The sequence below is a fragment of the Scyliorhinus canicula genome, chromosome 8 (assembly GCF_902713615.1).
Source record: "Scyliorhinus canicula chromosome 8, sScyCan1.1, whole genome shotgun sequence".
In the NCBI taxonomy this organism is placed as follows: domain Eukaryota; kingdom Metazoa; phylum Chordata; class Chondrichthyes; order Carcharhiniformes; family Scyliorhinidae; genus Scyliorhinus; species Scyliorhinus canicula.
The window spans coordinates 19,061,865-19,078,642 of NC_052153.1; the positions used below are offsets into that span (position 1 = coordinate 19,061,865).

The following is a 16,778-nucleotide window of genomic DNA, read 5'->3' on the forward strand; positions in this document are numbered from 1 at the left end:
GAGGACCTAACTACATTCAACAGAAGTAGGAACATGATGATGGAGAAACCAATATTCTAAAAGAAAGACAAATCTTCAGGACCAATGCTTTCTATCCCAAAGTAATAAAAGGAGGGGTGACAAAATTGTTGCTACATTCTGCATGGTCTTCCAAAACCTCTGGGTTGGAAAACTACAAATGTTAATATGTCAATTATTTTAATAGAATAATAGATACAAACTAGGGAAATATAGGCTCATTAGTCAAATGTCAGTTGTAGGGAAGCTATGAAGCTCATTCTTATGGCCAGAGTGTTTGCTCATTTGGATGAATATGACCAGATGAGAGAGAGGCAGCGTGCATTTGTAAAGGGTAACTCATGTCTTCGAAAAGGTAATTAACTTGGTAGATAAGGGATTGTCTGTAGACGTTATTTGAGTTGACTTCCAGAATGCACTCGATGAGATTCCTGTCAGGGATTGTTATCAGAAATGAGAGTGCATGGAATTGGAGGCATTCTATTTTGTGGATAGGAAACTGGGTTACAACATGTAAGGGACAGAGGGTACACTTAGAAGGTACATGCTCAAAATTATCAGGACATGGCTATGTGTGTTTGGAGAGCTCTGTAATGGGCCCACAGCTTTTCACTACACTTATAAATGCCTTGGATGAGGAAAGAGCATTACATCTAAGTTTGTTGACAAATCTAAGTTAGATACCTCAGGGAATAGTGTAGACTTAGCAAAGTTGCATGGATCATTGATAAATTAGATGAGTTGTCAAAATTCTGACAGATGGAGTTCAATGTGGGGAAGTCTATAGTGGTCCTATGGAAGGCAGACCAGACCATTTTTTAAATGGGAAGAAGCTAGGAACTGTGGATGAGCAGAGCAATTTGGTGGTTTAAGAGTTAAAAAGCCTGCACGTGACCTATGCTCTGAGGCATTTTCCAGATCTGGTTGAAGAATATTCTGCATGCCACAAGTATAGACGTTTACAACATTTCATAAATTACCCTCTAACATGTCATCCACAAATCTGTACAAATGTAGCAATTAGGTCTGATTTCCGCCTCCACAGTTATGAAGCAGCCCATTCATCCCCTGGAGTCTGTTCTTCTATTCAGTTAGATCATGATTGATCTGTATCTTAACTCCAGCTGCCTGCCTTGATTATGTAACCTTCAGCACCCTTGACTAACAAATATCCACCAATTTCAGTTTTGAAATTTTAAATTGACCCCTACGTAGTTTTTGGGCAGAGTGTAACAACCTTCTGGGCTAGTTCGTGGTCAACTCCAGCCCACTTGACCCAGAGTCACAACACAATTGAAATTAATAAATAATTCCTAGAAAATACCCACAAGGTTGTGGGATTGATCAGCCATTTGCTCGGTGTCATTTCACAGCAACTGCTGTCCTCATCCTGAATAGATGATGCCATGCTATTATGCATATTTTCCTTCAAGGCAGGCATCCTCTGGGAAATATTTGTACTTAAAGTGGATGGCAATGGGTTTACTGCAAGAGGCTGTAACAAGTTACTTTTTTGGCAAGTCCAATTCACTGTCATGATTTTCACTGCAGATTATTTCAAGTCTCTGCAGCTTCAGAAATACAGCAACTATACAGCTTTTCTGGAGAAAGAGACTCACACAGCTCCTTTCCTCTGTGTGTGCAGGACTCAACTGTCGTTCCTTGGTTCTCTGAAAAATCATCCCACATGAGCAGGATTCAATCACCGCCTGTTACCGGGCAGAATAAGGCCTTTGGCCAACTGATTGGCCACCAGCCATACAATCGAACCGAGATCCACCTGATCTCTCGGGTGCCGAAACGTCTGAGTTCTGTTGTCCGAAAGCTAAGAGTGTTACGTTTTATAACTTTTGAATTCCTCACTTCCCCTGCTCGACATGTCCAGTAGGCATCCATGGTTCAAAATGATAACAGCAAAAATAAAGAAAGGGGAAATAAGGGAAATGACAGAAAGGGCCTTTATAAGTGTTCCAGATTGCCACTACCCTTTATGTGAATAAGTGCTTCCAGGCATTATTACCCCTGATGAGTTTGCTCAAACTTTAAGATTGTGGCCTCTAAGCTGGAAGGAATTCCTGCCTCCAACAGCTGCTGGCCAATCAATAAGTTGGGGAGGTGCTTAGATGCTCTCTTATTGGACATGGTAATTTTCTGGTACTTAATGACACAAGTGTTGCTTGCTATTTAGCAGCCTAAGCCTGGAATGTTGTCTGGGAACTCCTGCAATTTAGCAATCTCCCCGCCATGATAGTGCCTCTCCCAATGCTGCTAAAGTGCAGTCAGGGCAGGAGCTGATCCTTAATTGGCTCAGTTGACCACTGAGCTTCAACCACTGGTAATATGATGCCATGGTGTCCCTCCCAACACCTTCTGCTACCAGCCTCCCACTTCCCAGTCAGTCTTCAAGGGACTGAAAAAATTCAGTCTTATGTCCCAGGGCTGAGGTAATTGGCCTCAACAACCACAAATACATTCCTTTGCCTTAGGTCTACCTCCAGCCTGTGGAGAGAAATGCCCCTGGTTCTCATTGGGTCTGAAATGTGTTAGGCTCATTGGTGTCATACTCAATTAAAATGCTGCCTTTATGTCGGCACACAGTGCCACGAAGGAAAACAATAATAGCACATTGAATAGCTTGTTTGATAGCTCGACAGAAAATCTTACTCCTTTCTCAAGCACTGATCCACATTCTATATGTTAATAGAAGTCTGTCCAGTTAAAGTGAAGAAATTCACACAGATATATTCCCAAGGCATTGATGAGTGGTTACTTTTATGCAGTTGCGCTAGAACAATGTTAAACAAAACCAGATCAAGTTAGTTTTATACCAAAATTTTCCTGAATATTTGCGCATTGACAATCATACCATGTTCCTGTTTCTTGAGAGCAACCAAATCCAGGCCTTCATTTTCCAGAAAATTTTCCCGAAACATTTCAAACATTTCTGCAAATGTAATTGCTGCATGAAATCCTGACTCAAGAGAATCCTAAAAAAGGAAAATCATCGGAGAAATATTTAGAATCAAGTCACAGTAAAATGGAAGTGGGGGGTCCTTAAATTTAAAAAAATCACAATTATTTGTCATCAGTAAAAGCAGCAAACGCTGGTTGTATAATTGGCCTTGAGTTTAACTCTCAGCGCTCGCAAGAATGCAGGCGGTTGGGGCTTAACCACTTCTTCCTCGCCTGATTTGCTGGACATAATTTTGAATTGCAGGCAGCAGGGACATCCATCCCAAGCCAATGGGGTCCTCTTTAAATGCACAAATGTTATCATCCGGACCCATTCCATGATTTTAACCTGAGAACTGAAGTGGGAGCAGTGATTGTTTCCTCACAAGGCAAAACCCCAATGTGTGAGGAAAGGGAGCCAGGGCGGAAGAGGCCAAGCAAGTCAAATCCATATTTTTTTTAGTTCTCTCGCTGTCTAACAAGAAACAGCAGGTGCATTAAATTATGCTTTAAAAATATACAACTGCTATTTCGTCAATCATGTTCAGCTGCTTATTCAAATATATTGATGCACATAACTGGTTTATTGGTTCAGAATTTTAGTCTTTGGGATTGTTTGCTGTAACATTTTGATCATAAGTCAGATTCTTGAGTGTAACAGTCTTTTATATTGCTCATTTGCCACTGGGACAGCAGTATTATATTCTCACTTCTGAAGGTATGCAACGAGATAAAGACAATGAACTCTACAGGTGATTCTGAATCTCACATATCAAAGGAAAGTCAAGCAAGCATCCAATGTCCCAAGAAAGGACATCCACCTGCTGACTCCCTAATGGGCTCAGTGGCATTGTTAGCACACCGTCAAAGGAAATTGAACAAAAGAGTACTTCTAGATCGCAGGTCACCGCTTTGGACATCCTAACTCTAATATAAAATAGCTTCAACTCAAACCTGCTAAACTCCCACCAGTCAGGTGCACTGAACCACAGAAACAGCAGCTTATAGCTTACTTGGTCACCTTTTCAATTATTTTTGTTTGTAAATACCAAGCCAATCCAAAAATATGCGTGTGTGTTCAGATAGTGTAATGATATTACGCATTGTCTAATTGATTTATTCGCTAGTAATTCCAATGGGACTGGGAGCGGTTTCTGCTTACACGATTACATAAAGGGGAGACTGTTGTGACAATCTTTGACCTGGAAGCAGTACAATAAAGAAAATTAGAAATGCCTCTGTTAGGTCTATGGAATCTGTAATTGTTTTTACAAATGTTTGAAAAGGACTTCTAAGAGTTTGTATCAATTGTAAAGGGATCAATGTAATTTTCATGGATAATAAGAAATAAGACCAATGTGACCTTCTGACTCTTGGCTGGAAGAAGTATCAATAGGAAGGAGGTTAATAAACTGTCCGACACAAAGGAGATCTGCAGATAGAAAGAAGAGCTGCAGAGAAATGAGCTGGCGGGTGAATATGATCAGCGTACAGATGCAGAGATAAAGATAAGATAGAAGGAGATACAAAGAGGAACATTGAATTCTTGTAGGGAGAAGAAGCTGACCACTCTCAGGAAGAGGTCAGTTTTTCTGTTTAGCAGAAAAAGAGGCAGGAGCTCTCGGAGAAACTGTACAAGCTGGCTAAAAAAGTATAAAACATGGAAAGCAGTATGAATGGCTCGGAGACACTAAGGGCGAGATTCTCCAATCTCGTCTGTGTCCACCCCATTGCAAGTAAGAACAGAGAACTTGGCGCTCCAGCCAAAACACCACTCACTTTCAGCCGAACCGAAAGATACCCAGCCATGAACGAGGATAGGGATTTTCAATGCGAAGATGTGGATGTTTTCCCAGAAGTGGTCTACCCATGATCAGGGGAGTTATTGATTGGTTGGTTGAAAAGGAACACTGGAAAGCTACAGTACCCAAGGGGGGGGGTAACAGCTGCTGTCTCCTTGCACTCCTGACCTCCCCTGCATAAATAAATAAGAGTATATTGTGGAACTGTGTAGCTATGCCATGACAAACATGCTGAAGGGGAATGCTTGTGGTTATGTAGGATGTATATTTATTGCATTGACGATTGAAAGAATATTTACCTTCTTATTTGAACTGTCATTTGCCTGTTAATTCACCGCTTCTGATTTGTGTTCAAGCAAAAGTTACAAAAAGTTAAATTTTGTTGGTTATCTCTTCATTTGGGAGTCATTTGGTTAATTTGGTTGATGGCACTTCCATGGAAATTGTAACATGAAAAAGCTGCCAACTTAATTCAATGTTTTTTACAGCATTGGAGTAGCAAATGAACCACAGGGTATTGTGATCATGTTTACATAAAATATCTGGAGGAGGAATTGTTTATGGGTAGTTTTGAAGTGTGATCATACGAACATCAAACTCCATAAATAGATTTCATTTTGGTACCAGGAATAATATTCATGGAATGGTTTTGAAATTATATGAAATAGCTTGTTAATAATATTTTCCTTCAACCCTATATTCATTTGGAGGTTTTATTTTCATGAGAACATTAAAACATTAGAAAGAGGAGCAGAAGTACACCATTAAACCCCTGCACCTTTCCCTCTGAACACGGTTCCACCTCTATCTTACTGCCTGTTCCCTATATCCTTCAATTGCTTGTGAGACCAAACATCACAACCAATAATTTTATTCATTGATGGAGCATCCAGAACCCTCTGGGGTAGAGGAAATTTGCAATCCTTTGAACCAAGTAATGTCTCCTCATCTCAGTTTTAAATGATTGTCCTCTTATCCTGAGACTGTGTCCCCAAGTTAAACAACCTTTCAGCACCTACCCTGTCAAGTACCTTCAGAATACATTTCAATGAGATCACCTCTTGTTCTTTTAAATCCTAAAGAATAAAGACCCAATTTATACAGCTTCTCTTTATAAGTCAAGCCACTCAACCCAGGGACCAAACTAATGATCTTTGTTGTGCTGCCTCCAATACAAGCATATCCTTCTTTGCAAATGGAAGACAAAATTGCACACAGTATTCCAGCTTTGGTCTCACCAAAATCATGTACAACTGTAGCAAGACTTCCTTATTCCTGCACTCCAGTCCCCTGGCAATAATAGCCAACATGCCAATTGCCTCTCTAATTGCTTGCTGTGCCTGCATGCTAATTTTGAGTTCCTTGTACGGGTACACCCAAGTCCCTATAAACATCAACATTTACAAATTTGAGAACATTTATATAATTGTTCCACTTCCCCACTCTTACTACCAAAATGAATAAACCTCACTCTTCCCCATGTTATACTACATCTGCCAAATTGTTACCCACCCAACGTCTAATAATAATCTTCGAAGAATAATCTTTATTATCACAAGAAGGCTTACATTAGTACTGCAATTAGGGGCTGATTTAGCACAGTGGGCTAAAGAGCTGGCTTGTAAAGCAGAACAAGGCCAGCAGCGCAGGTTCAATTCCCATACAAGCCTCCCTGAACAGGTGCCAGAATGTGGCGGCTAGGGGCTTTTCACAGTGACTTCATTTGTGACAATAAGCGGTTTTCATTTTCATTTTTTATTTTAATGAAGTTACTGTGAAAAGTCCCTAGTCGCCACATTCCAGCGCCTATTTGGATACACAGAGAGAGAATTCAGAAAGTCCAAATTACCTAACAACATGTCTTTCTGGACTTGTGGGAGAAAGCCAGAGCACCCGGAGGAAACCCACGTCAACACGGGGAGAATATGCAGACTCCACACAGACAGTGACACAAGCCGGGAATCGAACCTGGGACCCTGGAGCTGTGAAACAATGGTGCTAATCACTGTGCTAATGTGCTTCTCTGTGTCCTACTCACAGCTTGCATCCTCAGCTAGTTTTGTATCGGCAGAAAACTCAGATACATTATTTAATGTCATTAGTATACATTCTAAATAGCTGCCCCATTTATCCCTACTCTTTGTTTCCTATCTTTTAGCCAAATCTTATCCCTGCTAATATGTTAGCCCAACTCCACAAGTCCTTACCTTGCACATTAACCCTTTCCCTGTTACTGACTGATGTTGACAATTCTAGTCTCTGCCAACCAATAGCAAGATGCATCCCAACAGGGACAGCTTATTCCAAATTCTCAGCAAATGCTGTCACAATTAGTTGGTGGGAAGCATGAAATTGTGTCCCTTCATTAGCCAACATGGTGTACAGTACAGTAAAAGCCCTCTGCATTCAATGGGACATTACTGAAACACATAGCATCAAGGATTCAAATCCTTAAGCGTTAGAACAATAAGAATTAATTACTGTGCTTTCAATTATATTTTGCTTCGCGAAAGGTGGAGTTTCTAGGAATTAATTTCCACTGTTTAACTACTAAATCTTTTAATGTTTAAGGTAAACATACCAATATTTTCTGGATGGTTTCCACCAAATACATGTCATCTTCAAGGATGGCTGCCAGGCTTGGTCCTTCACCACAGGTTTTCTCTTCAATTTTTTTATTGATAAGGGGACTTGTGAAGGCATTGAAGTATGAATCCGACACAAGATTGGCTACTGAGAGAACAATTCCCTGCATTTGTAGAACAAAATCGGAAATCCCAGACTGGCAAAGAAATCAAAAAAGAAGTGTTAAATCATCCTCACTCGAGTCAAAGTCCAGGTTATCCGATAATAAATTTCAGATTATTTCTGAAATGTTACGTTGGTTTCTTTTCTGAGATGTTTGTAAATTTCTCCTCCATAATATCCCAATATCCAATAGACATTTGCTGCTTATACACACTTGAACTGCTTTTGGCAATTCACCAGCTGCAGAGTCAATCTTCACGAATTACATGCATTCATTTTGGAATTATATACAGGACTGGATTTTGAAACCCTGAAGTGTGCTTTAAGAACGATGGATGGAACCCATTCATCTTCCAAGTTCATGACCTCTATCAGTTGAAGCACAAGGGCAGAGGACGTATGGGAATGCTATCGTGTGCAAAGTCCCCTCCAAGCCAGACACCATACCGACTTGGAAATTTTCCACTGTCCCTTCACTGTCACTGGGTCAAAATCCTGAAGCTCACTCCCTAACAGCACTGTGGGTGTGCCTACATTATCTGGACTGCAATGGTTCAAGAGGACGGCTCATCGCCACCTTCTAAAGAACAATTAGTGATGGGCAACAAATTCTGGCCTAGCCAGTGATCCCCACAATTCTTTGAAATTCCCACCACCGGCAATTTTGAACAGCGGCGGGTCTCAAGCCCACATGGAGCTGTTCCAATGGTGCCAACTCCTTCACAGAAATAGACATTTCAGATCCCTGCAATTTTCATGGAATCGGGTCAGGTCGGATTTTGAAGATACTGACTCAAAGTTATAGTGAACTGTGGAGGAAACCTAGTCTGGAATCAGAATCCGTTTGACTAGCATTTTCAAAAATGTTGCTGACTTCGCATTTCATTATACTAGTTTAGATATGGGGCAGCATGGTGGCGCAGTGGTAGCACTGCAATCTCACGGCGCCGAGGTCCCAGGTTCGATCCCGGCTCTGGGTCATTGTCTGTGTGGAGTTTTCACAATTTCCCCGTGTTTGCGTGGGTTTCGCCCCCACAACCCAAAGATGTGCAGGGTAGGTGGATTGAACACACTAAATTGCCCCTTAATTGGAAAAAATGAATTGGGTACCATAAATTTATTTTTTAAATATAGTAGTTTAGATATGTTTCTAATACAGTGATTGATAGGCCTTTTTTTTAAGATCATTACATTGAAAAGTACTATGAAAATGGAGAGGTTTTCAGATCCATTATCTACTTGATAAAGTGTTCCCTGCATTAAAAATAATTGAAATTCAGATATGACTGTGTCAATTGTCCCTTTGTTTTAATCTATTCAATGAATTTTAGTCCAGACATCACTTTCCCCATTAGGCTTGGAACAAGCCATTTGAATAAATCCAAAAACTTTAATGTGAGCTTTAGAGATTTTGTTGACATAATTGGAGTTTCATTACAAATGTTCCAAGCCTATTGTCAGGATCCTTCTGTTAATCCCAGATTGTCTCTTGTTTTTTCCCTTTTAATGTCTGTTATTTTGCTGTTTAATTTGCCCTTTAAGGTTGACTTCACCTTTAATTCGAGCGGGCTGGTGAACTGAGGGTTGACCTATGACCCTAAGGCAAGGCAAGTTGCAAGAAGGTGTTTATGTTTCAGATCAGCAGATTTCAGAGAGATCAGTGCTGAGACATCTGGATGGACTTGACTGTTGACCAATAGGCTGTTTTGAATTGCCTGGCCTTGTGAATGGACCCTACCAATTGGTCGGAATTTTTCTTTCTCTGTGTAACTGTGTTTTCTTTTTTACTATTGTTTTGGGCCAGAAGACTGGAGGTCACAGCACTGATCTTTCTCTCGTCTAATGGATTACTTCTAAAGATCCAGGGTGGAAACATCACACTCTGAACAGCCAGACTGAACTGCAAGAAATTCCAGTCCAGTCACCAGCTGAAGGCAGGGTTCAGATGTTTAAAACAGTTTTAAAATTTCATGTCAGTAAGGCTGTTGGTCATTCTGGTGGAGTTGGAAACAAGTAAGAATTAAACAGGCCTGAGGCTGTTCCTTTGAATGAAACTCCTCGATAATAAAAGTTAAAGTGCCTCTCCAGAGTAAATCCTATTGCCTGGTAGTACTGACTGAATGCCACCACCAGAAGACCATCTCTAACACTACATCAGTGGCTTCGATCCCTATGCATCCTGGGAGGTCAGCCTGCTGCAGTTACTTCAACATCAGAAGCAAGGACACTCACCTTTCATTTCATATTAATCCCCTTTCTTTTTAACACCCTTTTCCCTCCCTCTGTGTGTGACCGTCTTGTGTGTGGTTAGGTAGAGGGTGGGATGATAAAAGGGGGGGATAGTAGATTAGCTGGCCGTTATTCCATTATTATTATTGCATATTTCAACTTTGTTTCGATTATAAATAAAGAGTTTTGGTGTTCAATTTACAAACCTGGTGGCTATAACACATTGAGCAGTCAAAGGGCCAAAGATTGTACAAATTTTATACAAATTATGGGTTGATTCATTTGAGTTGGCACTCTGGTTCTGTGGGGCTGGAATCGACAGCACACTAGCCCAGGAAGACATAAAACCATTAATGGATTCAGCTCAGTTGGGATTATTTACACAGCTGTCAAGCAGACTTTGCCTTTATTTACCATGGCAGTTTGACAAGATTATAATTTTTATTGAGTTTTTAAGACTGTTTGTTTTGAGCATTTATGAGCATCCCAAAGACTTCTCAATTTTATTATAGGGATCGTAAGTTCGGTATGCAATGGATACCGAGTGGGCATGGGAGGAAGATGGGGCAGTGAGAGAGATGAAGGGGTGAGGATATATTGGGATAAAGGGTGATCTGGGTGGATATGGGGAGGCATGGGGGCATAAGTGAGGTATGATGGTGAAGTGGGTAGGGAATGAGGGTTAGGGAGTCTCATCACTCATTTCCAGGAGTGGCCCGATGGCTCAATGACCCTTTTAATCTGCCCACCACAGCATCTGCCACCTCCTGGGCGGAATTCTCCGCAAGGCCGAACGCCGCCGTGAAACCCGGAGAGGTTCACGACGGCTTCGGAGGCCGCTCCTTGCCCCGTATTCCCCCCCCCCCCACCCCCGGGGGGGGCTAGGAGGACCGTGCCGTAAATCTCGGCCGCGGGGCCTTGTCACTGGTGTCAAGGCCCGGCGTGCCGAGAATGACGCGGCCGGCACGCCTAATGACGTCAGCCGCTCATGCGCAGGTTGGCCGGCTCCAACCCACGCATGCACGGCTTACGTCACAACGGCTGACGGCTCAAACCAGCGCATGCGCGGTTGCCGTCTTCCCCTCCGCTGCCCCGCAAGACGTGGCGGCTTTATCTTGCGGGGCGGCGGAGGGGAAAGAGTGCGTCCCTTTGAGACGCTGGCCCGACGAACGGGCCGACGATGAGGGCCAGAGCGGCCCTCCCGCGATTCTCACACCCGGCGTGGGAGCGGAGAATCGCGCCCCTCATCTTTACATTAGGCCTGCTTCCAGAGTTAACAACTCCAACTCCATCCCAGTCTATAACAGCCCATCATGAAAGTAGCATTGGAAAGCATTGCTGGCAGGAAACAGGATCCCAATGTTGGGAATGGCCTAACTCCCGAAACCAAGAGAAAAACCTGGCTTATAAAATTGTCATTCTGTTTCTTTTCTGAGTTTGTCCCTTTTCTACTTTGAAGTTGTAACGGTCCTCAAAGTTGAAATAAGATTTTAAAAATCAGCAAAGGAACAAAGTGAAATGGCAAATTAATTGGAAAGATGAACTATTCAGGAAAGATTTTTGTTTCCCAGGTAACTAAAAATAGTAAAATTAGAAAAATGTAAATGAGAATAAAAATACAAAATTAAATATTCTGTACAAACCTCAAAGTCTCCAAATGGAGGACGAAACACCAAATCCTGAAAATTTAGTACCATGTCTACAAGAAACATTGGTACAAAAACTTGTTCAGTCTGGAGATCTTCATCTTCAAGATCTTCATCATCAAGATCTTCATCGTGGATATCTTCAACAGTGGGAAGGCTGACCATTAGTGCAACCGACTACGGAAGAAAAATACATAAATATAAAACAATGTTATCATCAAAACACTTTACAAAATGTTACAACACCCTGGGCAAGTTTTCTGTCAACTCCAGCCATATCGGTACAAGAGTCACAACCCAAGTGAATTAACCAATAATTCTTATAAAAATACTCAAGTCTTTGTCCCCCAGCTACCCAATTATTAGTCACCAGATTTGTAGATTTAAACACAATTCTATTTACTAATAACAACTTAATGAATTATGTAGCAAAGACAACTGGTTAACTATTAACCAATTCCTAATTCGTCACCCTTTACACATGCACACGATAGACAAACACAGAGGAAAGGAAAGGGACAAAAAATAACAATCAAAAGGAGAAAGCATCTTTGTTTCGGATGATTTTTTTTTAGCACAGTTTCCTTCAGAGCAAGCCTGCAGGTTAAAGTCTCTGTTTTCCACGTATACCTGTCTCCTCTGTAAAATCATTAATTAATTCAGGTCCTCTATAGTTTTGGAATGCAGTACCCAGAGCTTTTCAGGAGATGCATCTTACTTCCCTTCAAACTTTTCTTTCAGTTTGTGATTTGTATTCAGGCCTCTGTAGTTTCAGAAATACAGCACTCTGAAGGCTTACTAGAGAAGGATAGTTCTCACAGCAAACTTTAAACAGAGAGATAGCACTCAACACAGGTGTTCTGGAGAGGGATAGCACTCACAGCAAGGTTTCTGGAGAGGGATAGCACTCATAGCAGGCTTTCTGGAGAGGGATAGCACTCACAGCAGACTTTAAAGAGAGAGATGGCACTCAACGCAGGTGTTCTAGAGAGGGATAGCACTCACAGCAAGGTTTTTGGAGAGGGATAGCACTCACAGCAGGTTTTCTGGAAAGGGATAGCACTTCGTGCAGGCTTTCTGGAAAAAGATAGCACTCACAGCAGGCTTTCTGGAGCGGGATAGCACTCAGAGCAGGCTTTCTGGAGAGGGATAGCACTCACAGCAGGCTTTCTGGAGCGGGATAGCACTCAGAGCAGGCTTTCTGGAGGGATAGCACTCACAGCAGGCTTTCTGGAGAGGGATAGCACTCACAGCAGGTTTTCTGTAAAGGGATAACACTTAGTGCAGGCTTTCTGGAGAGGGATAGCACTTAGTGCAGGCTTCTGGAGAGGGATAGCACTCAGAGCAGGCTTCTGGAGAGGGATAGCACTCAGAGCAGGCTTTCTGGAGAGGGATAGCACTCACAGCAGGCTTTCTGGAGAGGGATAGCACTCACAGCAGGTTTTCTGGAAAGGGATAACACTTAGTGCAGGCTTTCTGGAGAGGGATAGCACTCACAACAGGCTTTCTGGAGAGGGATAGCACTTAGTGCAGGCTTCTGGAGAGGGATAGCACTCAGAGCAGGCTTTCTGGAGAGGGATAGCACTCAGAGCAGGCTTTCTGGAGAGGGATAGCACTCACAGCAAGGTTTCTGGAGAGGGATAGCACTCAGAGCAGGCTTTCTGGAAAGGGATAGCACTCAGAACAGGCTTTCTGGCAAGGGATAGCACTCACAGCAAGGTTTCTGGCGAGGGATAGCACTCATAGCAGACTTTTTGGAGAGGGATAGCACTCAGAGCAGGATTTCTGGAGAGGGATAGCACTCATAGCAGGCTTTCTGGAGAGGGATAGCACTCATAGCAGGCTTTCTGGAGAGAGATAGCACTCTGGAGGCTTTCTGGAGAGAGATATCACTCATAGCTGACTTTCAAGAGAGAGATAGTACTTAGAGGAAGCTTTCTGGAGAGGGATAGCACTCATAGCAGGCTTTCTGGAGAGGGATAGCACTCACAGCAGGGTTTCTGGAGAGGGATAGCACTCACAGCAGGATTTCAGGAAAGAGATTTAGTCAGTTCTGCCTCTGTCTTTCTTGAAAGAGAGATAGAACTCACATCAGTTTTTCTGGTGAGGGTATGTAGGTTCTTACCCCTGGGCTTCCAGAATGAAAACTGAAACTCTTTGTAACTCTGGAAAATATTCCACTGGGATATAATCCAATCACCACCTGTTACCAAGTAGGGTACGGCCTGTTGGGCCAATTCATTGGCCACCAACCAATGAATCAAACCGAGTCCCAGTCCATCTCTCTCACTGGTGCCAACAAGTCTGTGATCTTCTATTCAAACCAGCACAGGCTAGCAAAGTGATCTCTCCTGTAATTTCTGGATTATTCTGCTTGAATTACAGATACAGGCTGCTTGTCTTAAAAATACATGTCCATTAATGATCCATGTATCAAAATAAGGATGGCGAAATAAGATAATGGGGAAAAAAGGAGAATAAACAGGAAGGACCCTGACAACAATTAGATCTGATCCAAAAATCTGTTAAGAAATATTTGGCTATAAATGTAATTAAAGTGTGTGGCTGTTAAAGCACTTGGAACTCATGATGTGATATCTTTCCTGTTACTGAAGTTAATGATGATGTGCATCACAATGGTTTGTGAAAACATGGCAGTCACTTGATGTGGTTCCCAGCTCTGATGCATGTCATACCAAACAGCATTAAATGCCAAGATCAAATTTCAGCAAGCTCATGTGCAATTACATCATAAGACCATAAGACATAGGAGCGGAAGTAAGGCCATTCGGCCCATCGAGTCCACTCCACCATTCAATCATGGTTGATTTCAACTCCATTTACCCGCTCTCTCCCCATAGCCCTTAATTCCTCGAGAAATCAAGAATTTATCAATTTCTGTCTTAAAGACACTCAATGTCCCGGCCTCCACCGCCCTCTGTGGCAATGAATTCCACAGACCTACCACTCTGGCTGAAGAAATTTCTCCTCATCTCTGTTCTAAAGTGACTCCCTTTTATTCTAAGGCTGTGCCCCCGCGTCCTAGTCTCCCCTGCTAATGGAAACAACTTCCCTACGTCCATCCTATCCAAGCCATTCATTATCTTGTAAGTTTCTATTAGATCTCCCCTCAACCTCCTAAACTCCAATGAATATAATCCCACGATCCTCAGACGTTTATCGTATGTTAGGCCTACCATTCCTGGGATCATCCGTGTGAATCTCCGCTGGACCCGCTCCAGTGCCAGTATGTCCTTCCTGAGGTGTGGGGCCCAAAATTGCTCACAGTATTCTAAATGGGGCCTAACTAGTGCTTTATAAAGCCTCAGAAGTACATCCCTGCTTTTATATTCCAAGCCTCTCGAGATAAATGACAACATTACATTTGCTTTCTTAATTACGGACTCAACCTGCAAGTTTACCTTTAGAGATTCCTGGACTAGGACTCCCAAGTCCCTTTGCACTTTAGCATTATGAATTTTGTCACCGTTTAGAAAATAGTCCATGCCTCTATTCTTTTTTCCAAAGTGCAAGACCTCGCACTTGCCCACGTTGAATTTCATCAGCCACTTCTTGGACCATTCTCCTAAACTGTCTAAATCTTTCTGCAGCCTCCCCACCTCCTCAATACTACCTGCCCCTCCACCTATCTTTGTATCATTGGCAAACTTGGCCAGAATGCCCCCAGTCCCGTCATCTAGATCGTTAATATATAAAGAGAACAGCTGTGGCCCCAACACTGAACCCTGCGGGACACCACTTGTCACCAGTTGCCATTCCGAAAAAGAACCTTTTATCCCACTGCCTTCTGTCTGACAGCCAATCGTCAATCCATGTTAGTACCTTGCCTCGAATACCATGGGCCCTTATTTTACTCAGCAGTCTCCCGTGAGGCACCTTGTCAAAGGCCTTTTGGAAGTCAAGATAGATAACATCCATTGGCTCTCCTTGGTCGAACCTATTTGTTATCTCTTCAAAGAACTCTAACAGGTTTGTCAGGCACGACCTCCCCTTACTAAATCCATGCTGACTTGTCCTAATCCGACCCTGCACTTCCAAGAATTTAGAAATCTCATCCTTAACGATGGATTCTAGAATTTTGCCAACAACCGAGGTTAGGCTAATTGGCCTATAATTTTCCATCTTTTTTCTTGTTCCCTTCTTGAACAGGGGGGTTACAACAGCGATTTTCCAATCCTCTGGGACTTTCCCTGATTCAAGTGACTTTTGAAAGATCATAACTAACGCCTCCACTATTTCTTCAGCTATCTCCTTTAGAACTCTAGGATGTAGCCCATCTGGGCCCGGAGATTTATCAATTTTCAGACCTTTTAGTTTCTCTAGCACCTTCTCCTTTGTGATGGCAACCATATTCAACTCTGCCCCCTGACTTTCCTGAATTGTTGGGATATTACTCATGTCTTCTACTGTGAAGACTGACGCAAAGTACTTATTAAGTTCCTCAGCTATTTCCTTGTCTCCCATCACTAGATTACCAGCGTCATTTTGGAGCGGCCCAATGTCTACTTTTGCCTCCCGTTTGTTTTTAATGTATTTAAAGAAACTTTTACTATCATTCCTAATGTTACTGGCTAGCCTACATTCATATTTGATCCTCTCCTTCCTTATTTCTCTCTTTGTTATCCTCTGTTTGCTTTTGTAGCCTTCCCAATCTTCTGACTTCCCACTACTCTTTGCCACATTATAGGCTCTCTCTTTTGCCTTGATGCATTCCCTGACTTCCTTTGTCAGCCATGGCTGCCTAATCCTCCCTCTGATAACCTTTCTTTTCTTTGGGATGAACCTCTGCACTGTGTCCTCAATTACTCCCAGAAACTCCTGCCATTGCTGTTCTACTGTCTTTCCCACTAGGGTCTGCTTCCAGTCGATTTTCATCAGTTCCTCCCTCATGCGCCTGTAATTACCTTTATTTAACTGTAAAACCTTTACATCTGATTCTACCTTCCTTCTTTCAAATTGCAGACTGAATTCTACCATATTATGATCACTGCTTCCTAAGTGTTCCCTTACTTTAAGATCTTTTATCAATTCTGGCTCATTACATAACACTAAGTCCAGAATAGCCTGTTCCCTCGTGGGCTCCATCACAAGCTGTTCCAAAAAGCCATCCTGTAAACATTCAATGAATTCCCTTTCTTTGGGTCCACTGGCAACATTATTTACCCAGTCCACCTGCATATTGAAGTCCCCCATGATCACTGTGACCTTGCCTTTCTGACATGCCCTTTCTATTTCGTGGTGCATTTTGTGCCCCTGGTCCTGACCACTGTCAGGAGGCCTGTACATAACTCCCATTATGGTTTTTTTGCCTTTGTGGTTCCTCAACTCTACCCACACAGACTCCACATCGTCTGACCCTATG

At 42.5% G+C, this 16,778-nt stretch overlaps 1 protein-coding gene across 2 annotated transcripts in view; it reads right to left on the minus strand.

The window, feature by feature from the left end:
- Positions 1-16,778, minus strand: part of dnah6 (dynein, axonemal, heavy chain 6) — a 389,182-nt gene that overhangs the window by 302,488 nt on the left and 69,916 nt on the right. For both annotated transcript variants that reach the window (XM_038804236.1, XM_038804238.1), the window contains 3 exons: positions 11,393-11,572; positions 7,354-7,554; positions 2,885-3,005 (listed from right to left, as the gene is read on the minus strand). In XM_038804236.1, the coding sequence (XP_038660164.1) occupies positions 2,885-3,005; positions 7,354-7,554; positions 11,393-11,572 (502 nt within the window). The remainder of the gene's footprint in view (positions 1-2,884; positions 3,006-7,353; positions 7,555-11,392; positions 11,573-16,778) is intronic.